The 17,162-nt window shown below is 44.6% G+C and overlaps 1 protein-coding gene across 1 annotated transcript in view; it reads left to right on the top strand.

Annotated features, from left to right (window-relative positions):
* Positions 1-101: 101 nt before the first annotated feature.
* LOC136947263 (serine/threonine-protein kinase D3-like) overlaps positions 102-17,162 on the top strand; it is a 25,428-nt gene continuing 8,367 nt past the window's right edge. Inside the window, exons 1-5 of the mRNA XM_067241210.1 lie at positions 102-301; positions 850-1,681; positions 12,736-12,874; positions 15,098-15,229; positions 15,674-15,843. Coding sequence (XP_067097311.1) covers positions 1,163-1,681; positions 12,736-12,874; positions 15,098-15,229; positions 15,674-15,843 — 960 coding nt within the window. The 5' untranslated portion in view covers positions 102-301; positions 850-1,162. The remainder of the gene's footprint in view (positions 302-849; positions 1,682-12,735; positions 12,875-15,097; positions 15,230-15,673; positions 15,844-17,162) is intronic.

Genomic DNA, 17,162 nt, shown 5'->3' with positions numbered 1-17,162 from the left:
GGTCCCTGTTATCGAATGTGAGTGTACTGGAGGATTATTACGCTGCAGCGATAATAGGATACGCATGAACTGGTTGCCTGGATGTAACTGACTACGGGGAGAAAGTTTTCAAAGTAAAGTAAAGTTGGTAATTGTGACCAGTAACTATCCAGAGCTCTTACTCGGAAGAAAACAGAGTTCGGAAACAAACCCACAAACTTTCCTCTGCAGACAGTAGCCTATTCACATGTGAATTTCTTAGAACGGGAACTATCACTCAATTTTGCATCTCTGTATGGGGAAAACCGCCCTTTTGAAAGAGGTAACGTACTTAAATATTTTCTCATAGGTTACGTATATCGAGATTGATTGAAGGCCTATCTGCAAACTAGTATCTGGGATGGAATAAACAATAGCGCGACGCAATTATAGGTTAATTAGCCCATGCTTCATTTTTTTCATCTCGGGTGTAGCTGTCCGAATAAGACGCAAATCCAGATGTTCATTATTGTTATAGATGTCATAAACAGTGGAAATTACGCATAGATTACGCAATAACCCATATCACGAATATTAGGCTATTAGTTGGTATTGCCATTTTGCAATTAATGTAGGCTGAATAAATTCAGATTGTGTAGATCATAGCGATTCTTCAAATGCAGTTTTTCATGACTACAAATGTGTTGAACCACCGGCCTTTCGCGTGGCAACCAAGATTAGTGCCACTAAGAAGAGGCTACTCTGAAATCCAGAGGGGATATTTTCGGTTTTCAGCCAGCTGCTCATCAAACGAGTGTTGTTCCGATTTTGAACCACCTCTACCCCAACAGGATGGAAAAACGTTTACATGTATTTTTTTCCCCTTGGCAGATATCGGAAGGTTGTGAACTTCAAGAAGCGACTTCAAAGCTGCAGACGTGGAATTTAGAGGCTACTCCGTATAAATAATTGCAGCCCCGGGCAGAAAATGTGCCGATGTTCAGAGGCTTGATTTTTTACTTCTCTTTAGTAAAGGCACCCAGACATGGTGACGATGGAACGTTTCTGGTAGTTATAGTGAAGCAAGAATCAACAGGTTCGGAGCAGGATTCGAACTTGTAGATGGCGTGAAGCATAGTAGAACCTAGAATGCTGTACGCATAAGTAGCCTATCATTCCACCTATCTAAAGAATATGTCATTACATGAAAGTATACTGCGACTCCAGTTTGCATGTCAGATGCAGTAGAACTGTCACTTATTTATTATGGATAGGCTATAATGCGAGGCAATATACACTTCCAAGTACCCGATGTTTTGAGAGCACTTTTGAGCTACCATTTTCAGTAGACTTGCTACATTCAATGTCGGTCAACTTTGCGCCTATCCCCCGTCAAGAAGTCGTGAGCCAGACAATGTCTGCCTGCCAGCCCATGTCTGCCTGCACCAGCTCATCCCCTCCACCCTTACCTCGATTATACCCCGTGTCGCAACCTCCAGCCCCTCCGACACCCTCACCGTCCCCAAGTCCGCCGGCCACACTGTACAGCCGGCTGTCCAACGGAAGTCTAAGCGCCCCGAGCCCTACCAACTCTCGGGGTTCTTTCCATGGGGTCTCTTTTCTCCTTCAAATTGGACTGACCAGAGAAACAGTGAATCTTGACGGCAGCGACGTGTCCCTCTCTGCAGTGAAAGAGCTCGTATGTTCCATTGTAGATCAAAAGGTAAGTCAAATTGCATTATTTTCAGTCTGACCTACATTCCTGCTCATTTGACATGTAATTCTTTTGAAGGATAATGTCATTGATATTGACAGTCATTTGACCTGGCAGAATTTCGTATGCTAAATAGGCAATTTTTGTATGCAATGTATTGACACTTGTATTGTCCATTTAAATGTGAAAAAAAAGAAGACAGGGTAAGAATGAAAAAAACAAACATGAAAACAGTGTGTATAGTTGTGGTTTTTGGATGTTGGTGTCATCTCCTGTTAGGGTTTTTGCAGTAAATGTGGCACCTGTGTTTTGCACAACAGTTACAAATCATCCATTGTCAGTAAACAAAAACTTCTTGGCACGTGTTGGCAGAGGTGCGAAGTCTGCAGTCTCTTTACCATTTCTACTGTCTAGCCTACTTATTATTTATTTCCTACATGTGAAACTCTTGTAATCCATATATCCACAATACACAAAGAACAGTGTGTATTGGTGCAGCTTTAGATCATTACTAGTTTTCAAATCTTGAGCTCTGGATTAAGGTTTGAAAATGGGGTCAATGCAGTCAACTACTTATAGAAAGGGCACAGTTGAAGTGTGCACTAACTGTATTAACTTGACCCTGTACTGTCACAGTTGCTCTTATGATAATTTAGTGGAAATTAATTATTTCAGGCATGAATGCATTTCGGCATTTTACAATTTCACCTAGAAATTGTTTCACAGCTTTCACAGTTGTTTCACAGCTGAGATGCATGGCCAGGTTAGGTCAGATATGTTTGTCCTGGTGCTGTCTGATTTCAGGAGTGCCAAAGGAAATGGCTGTAACATTGTAAGACCCAGCTCACTGTGTGAGAAACATAGGCAATATCAGCATTTTCTTCTTCCTCAATTTCAACTAGTATTTTGCCATGTTTAAGGACATGGTTGGGATGCATGCTAGCTATATGTTGCCTGTCTAAATGTAGGCTGTTGTATTGACCTCATAGAGTACACTTGAAGCAATGTCAGTTGCTAACATAATTACACATTTTAAATGTGGGTGCAATGACACATTTCTCATTGTGGTTTACAAGATGTTGCTACTTCAGGAAATTCTCCCACCAACCCCAGTGTCCCAGTGTGGGTGCAGTACGGAGTCTCCAGGCCCATATTTACGGCTATTAGATCATGTTTGTGGTCCTGTAGGAGGATGGGGGTGGGGGGGGCAGTCCCTGGGGTGTCCAGGAAGCCGCTAGGGAAGTTCCCCTCCCATGAATGCCTCTACACCTTCCCAGGCTCCTGGCTCCATACCACCCCACTCCCACATCCCACACACATGCTACCACCACCCACCCAACTCACCCACACCAGGCCTGTGGTCTCCAGTCTGCAGACCAAAAGGTGCTGCAGAGGTGCAGCAGGCTCAATGCCATGCCGGCTTCCGACACAAGAGCTGAGACAAGAGACTCTGAAAATCTGTGGAAGCACGTCCTTCCATAAAATGGGACGTGTTGATCTTTAAAAAAAAAAACATTCACTTTTGATGTACCAAAGAGACAATGGAAAAGGATTCAGTTTGAAAAAGCACCCATTCAATAGACTTGTATCCGACCTCAACCTTTTAGCCTAGATCTGACTGCCTGGTTTGAGATTTAGAGAACACGTTTTCAGTTTGTATGGGCTATTGTCACCTGAATGAGACAATATTAACTGGAATATCAGTTGACTAATGTTAGTTTTCATCAATGTTTAACAGCTGTTGCAAATATGCTGACTGGCAAACTGCTAACAGGTTCTTACAAATGCATATTGCCCAATGTTGCCATCTACAGTACCTAAAGGGACGTCTGCCTGCATATTTTACACTTTTTCTCGTCCATAGTTTTGGAAGAAGGATCCTTTTTTGAATCTCACAAATGTGGCACACACACTTGCATGCAGGGAGTGGCGGAACACACACAAACACGCATGCAAGGCAGGGTGTTTACCAGAGAAATGAGTATCTGACTTTTTCCCATCCTGCTGTTCTTCCTCCAAGAGCAGCCAGGAGCAGTGGGCAGCAGCAGTGCCCAGGGGCCAGGTCCAAGTGCTCACCCAGGTCCTTGCCATCGACCTGGGCAGGAGAGCGATCTGTTGTTTTTCTATTGGGGTCGTTTGCAGAGGAAACCCGTGTGAGCACAGGGAGATCATTCAAACTCCACTGCACGAGAAAGGGCCCACAGGAGCACCAAACCCAGGACCTTGTTGCTGTGAGGTGCAATTAAATTCACATGCATTGTGTTGTCTGACTGATGTCATGACAAAGTGACTGGTAGTGTGTTGCTGTGGTGTATGCCCAGCCTCTCTTGTTTTGTTGTGTTGATTGTGAATGAATTCTCCTCACCACACTCTCCAGTATTGCTGTGTTGAAGGGAGAGGATCTGAGAGAAATTCTCATGCCACACAGAGCACATTAAATAGTGAAACTCTTGTCTTCAGAAGCTCTTCAGCATTCTATGGCATGTCAACTGTTAGACTAGTTAAACTCACATTTATACATTAACTATGTTTAACTACATCACTTACTGGGAATGTGGTGGGCTTTTAAGACACTTTTCCAAAGGATTATTTATAACCTGTCTTATTTTAATTCCGAGGAGGGCACTTTCATTTTATGATCTAAAATCCTCTTAAATGTCCTTATGCGTATTAAGTGGAGTCATTCGAAAGGGATAAATGTTTTGGTGTTCTTCCTATAGGATCACCAGAATGGATCAGCAGGCTCTATGGGATCCTCTGAACACTACTGGCATGCTTACTCTTTATTCGACAGGAAAGAGTCATTATCACATTCCTGGAGAATGTGTTTAGCTTTAAGTATTTTCGATCCTTCTCTGGGAGCCTTAGGCTTGCGTAACATCTCTGTGACCTGTTGAATGGATAAAACATCCCAATGAAAATGTAATGGTAACCATGTGTTATGTTGGTCTGTCTGTGTCCAGACAGCAGAGAGATCTCGGAATCTTAAGTTAATTGTGATGGTGATGGGTAATGGCATTTTGACATTGGCCATGCATTATCTGAGGTATTTACAATAAAGGCCATGACATGAATGAGTTCTTTTCAGTAGACAGTGTGGTTTTCAATAGCCTTTTTATATTAAATACAGGTGCACACCAGATCGGATTAAACAGTCTAACTTTAATTCATAAGTTATTAGTCAATAGGCACAGTTGAGTTTCAGTCCCATAGCTGCTCTTGTTGTGTTTGATGAATTCTGCCAGGAAACCTTTAACAAACTCTCCAAAACACATTTTCTCTCTCACGCTGGTTCTTCCTGCCTGACAAGTGGCCCAGTGACAAGGCATGTCTTCGTTCTGGGGTCTCCCACAAGAAGGTACGACATTGACGCTGTGTGGCTGGGCCAGGCTCTGTGTTTGGTGTGTGTAGCACCCTAGCAACGTGTCTGGACTCGGGGGGGGGGGGGGTAATTGGACTGAATCTGCCGGCTGCATTCCCATCTGGTGAAATATTACCATCCGTTCTCTCGTCCATCTCCCCTGCCTGTCCAGCCTGTTCTGCTCTTTCTCTCCTCGATGCGCACCGAGCTGTCTGACGGACGGCAACGTTAGTAACCCTGTGAAGGCGGCGAGGTCTCATCCCTGTTGAACAAGCAGTGGCCCCCGAAGTACAGCTCCTCTCCTCTCCACCACACAAACACACACACACACCATCCTCTTTTAGACACTCGCTGTGACAGACAGCATCCTCTTTATGCCCTGCCCGCTGAAATGGACAGAAATAGTCTCGTGCACAAAGAAAAACCCCAAATAACGAAGGACCTTAGATGCTATGTAGAAGCTAGTTTCTGAGTGTTCACAGAAACGCTTGATATCTCCCCATGATAGACAACACTGTGTGTTGTATCCTGAGTGCCTAAGGCAGCATCATCACGCGCTCGTTTGCATGAGACACATTTGTTTCCCCCAAAGTGAAACAATGAGGAAGAATGAAGATCCGAAAGACTATCAAGATCATCTGATTCCTGCTGATCGTCAGTACAATGTCCTGGTGAATATCTGTTCATCTGTAATGTGGTACGGTAAAATGGCGGATGCAACCCGGTAGAGACATGTATTTCTCACACTCTTCATAAAGTTGGTAGAAAACAGTCCTAACCACACGCTGGAACAAGAGCCTAACAGAAAAGCTGTGAAAGCCTGTCATTATTTATTATGAAAGTGTACGCTATATCAGGATGGAATATCCCTGTCGACGCTCAACATTCCCATGGAAAGTATTAAGGTCAAACCAACACCTCGGCCATAACCTGTGGTCTTCCTCTCTCCCTGTTACCTTTCCACAAAAGGAAGATTAAAACACGATTTGACTGGCATCGATACAGACCCTGTCAGCAATGAGCGGAAACCAGGATGCAGCTCTTTATTATTATTATTCAGACGCTTAAACTTGAAAACAGGGGCCCTCAGATCTCCGGCAACCTTATGATGCTGTTTGGTTTGGGTTGCCTGTTCAAACTCAATAGGGTAGAGTGTGTCCCAGGCCATGGCTGCTGGATGACCCTGGCTGCTCGATGACCCAGCCTCGCAGCAGAGTGCTGGGATCCAGTACACACTGAGCATTCTTTGTGCGTGTCGAAATGTATGTCAGAATGTCCAACGCGCTTTTATTTCAGACTCGTAGTCCAACAACGAGTCTGTTGTGTCGCACCCCCAGAAAATAATATTATCTTAAATAATTTGCTTCATGCAGAGGGTGCGCTAGACTGCACTGTCCTTATCTTGCCAAGACAAATGGAGGGAGATCATGAGAGAGGGAGAGCAAACCTTCCTTATCACGCTGTTATACAGGCGCATATGGTCCCAGTTTACTCACCTTAGGCTCGGTTTGTTATCTGTTCAACAGAGCAGTCAGATCTGTATGTACAGCCCCTTAAGAGCAGAGACATGAGAGGTGCATTGCATCGAACTTAAGACAGTCTTGTAAATAAATAAAAAATACCCTGAAAGTGAGAGACAAAAACACCTTTGAGCATGACAGAGGAACCAGCTGCCACCGGCAGTGTACTGCAACCTTGAGGCTCAGCTAAAAGGAAGTGATCACATCACTCTTTGTTTTTTAAACCCATGTACGCTATAGAACAGCAGTCTTTCAGACCATAATCTAATTGAGACTTTCTTTAACATGTATGCTCCTATTTAAGTCCAATTTTCCAATGCCTCCAATCTACACAACCTTTTCATTTGCTTTAAAAGTATATATATCATGGGGTTTTGGCTTAGGGAATGGAAAAAGCTGCACAGATTGCCTTCAAAATTCAGTTTAATGAATAGTTTACCTCACCTCAACTCCCTGGGATGTATATGCTTGTCTTGAGAGAACGGCATGCATCTGGTAGTGCAGGGTTTGTTGATCTCGTATGGCAGCTGTTTGAGTGTGTGGTCTCTTGGTTGATGGCCGTGGCGGGTAAACCACAGTAACTGATGAATGATGGTTACACAGCTGTGGCCTTAATCAAATCAATTGAACCATGTGAGTTTTATGATTTCAAGGCTCTGTTTTAAATGTTAATAAATTACGTTGTGGAGAGGATTTTTCTGGGAAGACGAGCAGTATAAAGTTATAGTTCTTGTGCTTCTCTCCATTCTAAGCAACCTAGTTTGCCTTCCAAGGACATGTTAAAACAATGAGAGAGACAAAAAAACAGATACGTGACCCCTAAAGCGACCCGGCCCCATCATTCTCCCACTCTCCCAAACCCACTTGTCTGGTATCACTACCGTGCTGGCCGTTGTCATGGCAACCACATGCACGGATCAGGTGGACCAGAAGGGGTATCAAGGCAGAGGCATCCACAGCTGCACCTAACAGGGGACTGTGCTCTCCACTTGGCTCCACTTAACCTGCCCACCAGCAGGCATTAGCACCACCCTGAGATCCACTGTGGTGCGCCAACACACTGAGCCAAGCGGCTGGCTCAGAGTGAACAGAGGTGACCCTTCAGGCCAGCTTCTCATAAACAAAACCATGGAAAATCAAGTCACTTCCAGTAGGGACCTGGATGTCATGGAGTTAGTTATTGTTCACGTTTCGTTGTTTTTCACAATCATTATAGTATTTGTGTTCATGCTACATACACACTGGTTTCTTGTTTCCCTGGAGGTCCGAGGATGAGTTCCAAGTGGGTCAGTTTACGTGTTGCAGCCCTTCAGTCCAGAGACCTGGGTAAAAAAGCTGTCCGTCAGCTCCGGAAACACTGGATTCTGCTGAGGGATTATCTCATGATACGAAGGGCATGGTTACACAATCTCCATTAAGAACGGCTGGGTTTCATCCACTGGCCAGGAAATGATTAATACCAGTGCCTGCCATTTCACTATATGGTAATACTGTAGAGTAGTTATGATTTTGCAAACGACAGTGATTATTTTGTCACCTCCTAACCCTCCGTTCCCTCACTTGCCTGCGATTGGATAAAGAGTAGGAAGAGAAGGTCTTGGAATTGTGATGGAGAAGGAAACAGGAAGTAGTGCACTGACCCACTTTATTATCAATGTTTACACTGCCCTTTTTCATTCAATATGCAAAATCTGATATTTTAAGCTTTGATTTCTGATTTGCATTTTGACTAAGACTAAAGGAGCGCCTGCTAGCAGGGTATTGGTATACCTATAGCCAGACCAGTAATGGGTACAATTTGCCAAAGCTAAAGGTCTTCACCTGCTGAACTTCCACCAGCTTCCTAACTTACTCTGTTAATGATCTGATAGTTCATTCTATTAACTTAATGAGTGACTGTGAGTAACGGTCTAACTAATGGTAACATGATCTCGTTGCCACTTTGCGCAGTCATCGCTAGCGCCCAACCCAAGTCTGCATCAGTGATGCAACAGACGTACAATCTACCCCCATATATCGTCAGAAGTGTATCATCAGTTGTGGGGAGAAGTATTGCAAAAGATGAAGCACTACTATTTGCTATATGATTTCCCATTTACGTTGCATAAGAATTGGAGTCATTTCCGCTGGTGTTGCTTGTCCGTGCAAGAAACACCATGAGTGTTTTGTCCGGGGTGGTCTGTCCTAATGAGGCACACTGGTGAGAACCAGGTTGGGTTGCAGGATTACCCTGTAGCCATGTTCTCTGTAACCATGAAAACAATAGAATAGTAACAAATTGCTCAAAAATCCCAGGTTCATACTCGTTTTTGACTCATCGAAACCCACACGTGTTTCTTTGTCAAAAGAAGAGAGAGAGAGAGAGAGAGGTCTCACAGGGGAAAGACACAAAGAAGAGCAGAGTCGGTGGCTTTTACATTGGCTGTTCATAAGATAACCAAGCCAACACCCTGAGTTGGTAAAACACTATGGCTGGCTGTGGGTCTGCATTGGAGTTTAGGACAGCGCTGATGTTATGCAATGACATACACACACTTACCAAATCCCTTGACTGGGAGGGGCACGGGAGGCACAGGAAGAGCTGTGTAATGTGAAAGGAATGCCTGTTCGGGTAATAAACAGGTCATGGATTATTGCTAGAGCACAAATTAAAATGATGAGTCTATGAGTGACAGTCTCGCTCAGCACTGAGAACAGTAACAGTGTGTTGTATGTTTGCTATCAACTGCCATCAACTTAAAACAGTGGAAGACTTACACATTGAACACTGTCCAAAAACACAATCTCAAGAGCAGAGTTATTCCCACAGAATTGGGTATTTTGTGTGTTTCAGGTACAAATATCGGGTTCAACTACCCAGTTTTCTGTACTTGCTGCCCTTATATGGATTTTCTCCGTTACAGTAGTGAGAGCATTGTGGGAGGCACAGAAACTGAGTTTTCTCGACCAAGTTGCTTTGAGAGAATGAAGCAGACACTCGCATCTCTCTAGTTGTTAATCGAGTTGTGAGGCTGTGAATCCTCAGAGCAATGCCTCCTTTAGTTCTTGATGACAACTTGATCCGAAAGAGAATGAGTACTTGGTAGGAAGACAAAATGTTCTTCTAGAGTGTATATAGAAAAATATTGATTAATTTGATGTTTATAGTGCGCTAAGATAATTCCTGAAGATATTTGAATGCACAGCTGGATGTTGTATAAGAGTATGGGCTTCAGATTCATGTAATAATATACATGCCTGAACACGAGTGGCTGCTTTCAGACAGGATATATGATGCACACACACATACACACACACATGCACTTGGCTCAGCATCTTATCACATGGTGGCATCACAACCAGAGCTCTTATCAAAGGTGCCGGGTTCAGGGTTACGGTACTGCGTTGCCCTGGTAAACACATGTAGCTGAAGACATAATATGTTCTTGTTGTCACAGTGGCAGTTATACAACATCGGCAGGAGCCTTCTTATTTGTTAGAGTGCACGTTAACCAATGGAAGGCTCACAAGCTAGTATTACCTGACAGACAGAACATGCTAACGCTAATGTACTCTTCTGACAATGCTCAAGTGATAACTACAGAGAATTAATACAGTATGTAATGTAATATATCAATATAGTGTGTGTGTTTGTACTTGTGTGGGTGGAAGAGGGGCTTGTTTGATATCATGTGGTTTTATAATTAAGTGCATTATGGGTAGGCTAGATGGGATGTGATAGCCATCATTTAACGTAAATGCATCTAAAGTAATTACCCAGAAGGCAAGGCAGAGTTGCCATTACTGATGACACTGCATTGGCACAGTGAATGGATGAAGGCTTTGTTTAACGGCGTTGATAGATAGCAGAGGCCTTAACATTTGTACTAAAATGACACAATTTTTGGGACATGTTTGCTTGTTGTTGGACGTATTCTTGGCAGAAACTCGTGGTGGAACAAACTGTACTCCCTCCCCAAATACAAACATTTAGTTTTAGGTGCATTTTTGAAGATGAACAAGGACATGATGGAAGAGCAGAGTTTCATTCAGGCTCTGCCATTGTAGGAGAAAGCAACAAAGGGCCGAGGGCTGTGGTGATAGGCCCCGCAGACGTCAGAGGACCTTGGAGCGCTCAGTCCTGCTTCCTGTTGTTCTCTTAGGAAAAGCCTGAGCGAGGTGACAAGTCTCTGAGGGGCAACAAGCAAATTACCATTTCCCATTGATTTGTCCTCTCCTTAGCCTCCTCGCTAACTGAACAAAACTGACAGATGCAGCTTCAAAAGAAGCGCGCCCGCCTGACTTTATTTTTTAAACGGCTGCTCTCCATTCTTTACCACTGTCTTTACACCTGTTGTGGGTTCAGATGGTACGCAGGTTAGCAGCTTTGCACACGTTGCATTATTGATGCTAGCGCCACTCATGCATCACTGGGTGTCGTGTTTTTCACACATTCTCAAAGCACTTTTCCTCCTGTGCATCAACTGTTATTAACCCACTGCATCCTGGTCTTATTACGAGACAGTGCACTATACAAGGCAAGCCAGCACGTTTTGGTGGAGGAGGAGAAGAGTGCTATAGGTCAGATTCACCCAAGAGACCTAGATTATTTACTCTCGATGGAGACTAAGTCTATGGGCTCAGATAATGGCATGAGTGCTTTGCAGATTAGAGGTAGGCGCCCAGTTGTTTAGATGGCAGAGTTATGTAAGAAGCATCCTCCACTGGGACTATGCTATGCTACCCATCATTCCTGGGTAGAGAGCAGGCATCTTCGGGTCAGGAGGCAAACGATCACCGTGGCCCTTGAGTTTTTCGATCCACAATTTCTTTGGCCACCGGACCAAGAAAGCGCCAAGCCGACTCTGTGAGTCATTGGAATCCCACCGCTGGGTTTGATGAGTGGGGGAGGGGGAGGGGGAGTGTGGCAGAGGAGGGATTGTGTCTGGAAGAGTTAAGCCAGGTTAATGGTGGCTTAACGCAATGATGGAATGAGCGCTCACATTAGTTAGCGTGCAAAAGCTTTTCATTAGCAGATGCCTTTTTTCTTGTTGGTACAGCTCTTCTCTCACCTGGGCAGTTGTTGTTGAGTGTGGAGGTTATTTTCAGGAAGCCTATATGAGATTATGTGTCAGGGAAGTGCTATGAGGTTGTTTTGACAATTGCTTTTTGTAAGGGGATTGCAAATGATGTTCCATCCTGACCTCTTCTAAGAAGTTTGCACAAAGTGTAAATCACAAGGTTTGTGTAATAGGTCTAGTGTTTCCTGTGATAATCCTTCATACAATCTTGATTAGATATTAATATAACACCTCTCACCAGACAATATTAAAATGTTATCGTCTTTAAGCCTAGCATGGCCATCGACAGAAGGTATTCTTCCATCGTTGACAGAGGAGATAACGGTTTATCGTTGAGACCGTTGCAACAAAAAAACACACAATGCCTAGAATATTTGCATGTTCTTGTAATGGAGGAACTTGTGAATCCCTGCTTCAAGTCAAGTAGCAGTCAGGTTGTTAAAGATGCTGTTCTCTCAATGCTCCCTTCTGTGTACTTGGTTTGAGGCTTTGTGGTCCGTCTGTGTGTAAGTCGTTTGTCATTTGGTCGATTTGGAACTGTGTGGTTCAGTCTGGGATGGAAGGAGGGGTGTTGCCATGGTTTGACTCTGTCAGGCGGCGGCAGGTTGTTTCTGCTGTGCGGCGTCTCGACGTCCCTGTGTCATATTGTCGGGGCTGTGGCGTGGCACCTTGAGGCTGATGGCCGCAGGGTGTCAGTGACAGGGCCTCAGGCATAATTCATGACCTGTGGGGAGATTAGTCGCTCCTAATGAGAGACGTGCCGCTTCCGCTCTGCAGCCTGCGGGTTCCATTTCCTGCTGTTGTCACTCTCACCGGAGCTGCACGCTCCATGCAAACTGCACCCCAACCAGTTTCCTGTTCATTCTCATCCTTGATGATCCACTGATCTTGCTATATGCACGATAAGGCTTTAGCTGCTAAATGAATGAATGTACATGTCGGACTCAATGCACACTCTTAATAATTCTGAAGTTCAATTTCAGTTGGTCTCGTAGATAGGTTTTTACTATTTCCCCTACTGGTTATATATATATATATGTATGAGTTAAATAGTACTGCAACCTATTTCCAATTTGTTTTTACATTGAACTCTTGTCTACCCTCCCCCACCCCTCCTTTCAGTTCCCAGAGTGTGGCTTCTTCGGCATGTATGACAAGATCCTGCTCTTCCGCCATGACCTGAACTCCGACAACATCCTCCAGCGCCTCATGTCAGCGGAGGACATCCACGAGGGCGACCTGATTGAGGTGGTCCTCTCTGGTGAGTGGTGTTCAGACGTATTGGTAGACACTTTGCGTCATTCCACAAAGCCAGCAACTCAACAAGAAAGCGGACGAAAGACCTCGGAATAAAATAAATCTAATGTAGTGATGTTAGGTTATGTTAGATGTCATCATGCCTAAGACTTTTACATCATACTCTATTCATGAAAAAGTCAATAAACATTGTTGGCACCCTAGTCATTGTTTTTGCAGCAGTGTAGCCCAATGTTATTAAGGTTCTGAAGCATTGGCACAGTCTGACTTCAGGGGCAGTTTCTGGTCTAATATAATGGTGGCTTATATAAGGGTAGTGTGAGACACAGTAACCCCCCATTACACTCCTGAGGGCTGCTCTTTGAATCCTTCTGGCCTTCCTGTACCACCACTTTGTATTCACAGTGACACCCTGAACAGGCCATGTATAGTATTTTTGGTGAGATTCTCATTTCCTCTTGCAGTGTCTTTTGGCCCCAAGGCCTGAAAGGTTTAGGTGTGAAACCCAACCAACCCCCCTGAACATCTGTGCACCCAGAGTCTTTTAGAACAGGATTCCACATGCCAGACGTTAAACATAGAGCCTGACCGCACAAGACTCAGCCCCAGGGCCACTTCCTCCCGGGGGGGGGGGGGGGGGTTTGGTGTAGGGCCCCACAGAGCTGGAGAGGTAGGAAGTCAGTTCATCCTCACCAGCAGGCGCCTGTTGCTCTTGGGGTTGGAAGCCATGTTTCTTATCCGTGCCAGCACAGACAGACAGACAGACAGACAGACAAGCAGACAGACAGGCTGTGTTCCTCTTCCACACTCCTCCGATCCCCCTCACCTTCTGCTGACATCTCTGCTCCAGGTTCGCTGGAGTGTATTCGATGTGTGTTGAGGTCGCATCACTCAGCAGGTGGCCAAGTCTGATCTCTCGTGGTTTTCATCTCAAACTTACCAGTGTTTGTCATTTATTACAGTTGGTGATTCGGAGCCTGTGTTTGATATTGGCGACAGTGAATGAATGTGACTGTTGCACATGTTTCCTCACACGGTCCCCTTCTTCAGCCACCAAAGTTCTTAAACACACCCTTCTAGAGTCTTCTAGTGCATGCTACAACTCCAGTTTATATCATAGATGGCGCTTATTGTTAGGTATGGTGTCACAAGGGTCAATCAGCACAAACCTTGTGCACTACATCAGTTTTCATTGTTGATGAGTAGACACTAAAATACACTGAGTACACCGTTTATATTTACATGCATTAACAAATAATGGATCACATCTCAGCGCTGAAGATAAGTGATCAGTTGTGTATTTTTCCATCACTGGGTTTCTCTTACTGAGGCAAGACACACTCCTCTCTACCAAAGGAAAGGTCCCCCATCCCAAATTCTGTCTTGTGTACACTTTGGGAATGTGGTTGCTACGGTGCTGTTTTCCATTTCAATCGCTAGGTTCAGGAGATGTCCTTCATGTTGGTGTTTTGTAAATAAAAGAGACGATCCTCATGGGAACTAACTTTATTAATCTCGGAGATGGAGAAAAATTCACCAAAATCGGACATGAAGTGAAAGGATGGGCACAGAGTAAAACAGTTGAGAGATGACACAAAAGGACTTGGCGCCAGCAGGGACATATCAAACATGGACTTGGCGAGCGTGAGTTTTGTGTGCAGGAAGGAGAGGAAAGGCTGGTCATCAGTCAAGTATCACTCATCAGTTACCAGCTCCAAATATATCTACATTCACATGACTCACCGCTGTCCACTACTATCTGCGTCATGTCAACTACAGGGAGCGTCACGGTGACAACCTTATTTCAGAATGAACATCTAGCAACAAGATCAAACACCGGCCCACACAGTACACAGTAGTCCCTCTGACTAACGACATTGCTATTAGTATAATTAGAGATCCGGGCCACAAATAGAACTCTTGATATAAAAACATGGTCCATGGTAACACACGATTTAAGGAAGTGCCATTGGCATTTCCATGGTTTGATGGGAATTCTTTTTCGTTTAGCATTTCACTTTACGTTTTAGGCCTTTTAATGACTTGGTCGTGACTCATCTCAGAGATGGCTTTTGCTGTCAGACCTGATAATTTGTGTCCTTGAATGTGCGTTTATTTAAATATAATGATTCTCAACTGCACTTCTCCCATGCCAGTAGATCAATTATGTTTCCATTAGTGTTTTTCTTTCCTTTTTTCGTAAAGTGTGTGTGTGTGTGTGTTCCAGCTCTCGCTACCGTCGAGGACTTTCAGATCCGTCCACATGCCTTGTACGTGCACTCCTACAAGGCTCCGGCCTTCTGTGACGACTGTGGGGAGATGCTGTGGGGCCTGGTCCGGCAGGGTCTGAAATGTGACGGTAAGTCTGGACCTTTTACACCCACCCCGGGCCCTCGGCTGGGCCTCTCCGACAATGGCCCACTCTTACACTCACACTTGTGAGGCTTCCCTCAAATCAAGGTCCAGGCTTCTACATGGCCTGAATGAAAGTGAATGCCACAAGATCTCTGGGTGGTCTGTCTGGTGTCATGGTGTCCTGATCTCAGCCTCTGAGTGGATCTTACTGTAGTGAGATGTGGTGTTAAGGCTTTGTGGGGCACGCTAACTACAGCCAATCACAAGGGTTGAAATGCTTTGGTTTCTGTCGCCACAATTGCTGGAATTACAAGTCAAGTCAATGCAGGGCTACTCTGTCTGTGACCTGAATCTGTCTCCATCCACTCTCATTGAGCAGACACAGTAGCCAATAGAGACGGACCTACCGCTGGCTTAACTCTGGTTCCTCTATGATGTTCCTTCCCAGGATGTGGGCTAAACTACCACAAACGCTGCGCCTTTAAGATCCCCAACAACTGCAGTGGTGTGAGGAAGAGACGGCTGTCCAACGTGTCCCTCCCTGGAGTCCTGCTGTCAGTCCCCCGGCCAGCCCCCATTGAGCATGTGCCTGTACCCCAGGAAGAGATAGGGGAGAGGGTAGGTCTCTCTCTCTCTCTCTCTTGCTTTCTCTCTCTATCTCTTGCTTTCTCTCTCTATGTCTTGCCTTTTCTCTCTCTCTCTCTCTCTCTCTCTCTCTCTCTCTCTCTCTCTCTCTCTCTCTCTCTCTCTCTCTCTCTTGCTCTCTCTCTCTCTCTCTCTCTCTCTCTCTCTCTCTCTCTCTCTCTCTCTTGCTCTCTCTCTCTTGCTCTCTCTCTTTCTCTCTCTGTCTGTGTGTGTGTACTGTTGGACTGTAACCCTGCTGGACTACCCCTTACTGTTGGTTGTCCTCCTGTGTTATGAGATTGAAGTTGTATAGAAAATAACATATATTTGTACAGAGCATCTATGTAACCATGTAACCCCCCCCCCCCCCCCCCCCAAAAAAAAAAAAAAAAAAAAAAAAGCTATTTCAAATGTCTCCCACACTATTACATTTATATGTACCCAGAAACATGCAGACGCACACATACAGACACGTGTGCATGCACTAATGCTTTTGCACAAAAGCATGCACACACACACACACATTCCATGTACAGGCAGGCACACAAACGAGACTCACTCAGGAGCAATGGCTTGAGGCAAACCAATGGTTTTTCCATCCAGTCTGGCCAATTAATAATTGGGATCCTGAGAAGTGTGTATACACTCTGTATACATCCCAAACCTAAAGTCCTTTTCACTGCAGAAACCCTGCTCTTAAGTGAACCCTTTTTTTCTCTGTGCCTCTCCATTATACCTCACACAGTATTGAACCCTCTAGACATACAAAGGATAACATTTGAACAGTAAAGACAACTTAATAATGCTTTGTTCTTCTGCCCCTAGTGGTTAAACAATGCTCCCATTGATTAGCTGTCCTTGCTGTTCATGTTTTTTCAGGTCTAAAAATATGAATGTGAGCTTTTGTTCTAGTCAGTGAACAGTGCTGTTTCGTGTGTTTTTCAAGATGCTGCACAGTCAGGCGAGCTGGATGACATAGCTGCCTGAAACAAAGCCTTTTCACAAACTCCGCTCACCATCACCGAATCAAATCGTTACTTTTGTGTTTGTGTACACCAAGGTCACTCCTTCAGAGTAGCGCTGCACATTTGCTACTTTTTATGCTGTTGTGCAACCTATACTTTCTTAAGAAGTCGTGACTGATATCCTGACAGAATGAATTAAAATGTACTCGGAGAAAAGCTAGGTTGAACCTTTCAGAAGATTTTTTCACACACACTGCGAGCTACCAGTTTGATTTCTGTCATGGACCTTTCTCCGTGCGATGGTTTTCTAATCTGTTTCCTCCACTTTCATCTGTTGTTCGTTCCATG

Source organism: Osmerus mordax, chromosome 8 (genome assembly GCF_038355195.1).
Source record: "Osmerus mordax isolate fOsmMor3 chromosome 8, fOsmMor3.pri, whole genome shotgun sequence".
In the NCBI taxonomy this organism is placed as follows: domain Eukaryota; kingdom Metazoa; phylum Chordata; class Actinopteri; order Osmeriformes; family Osmeridae; genus Osmerus; species Osmerus mordax.
Note: the sequence above shows the minus strand (reverse complement) of the source record. Positions and strands in the feature narration are given on the sequence as shown.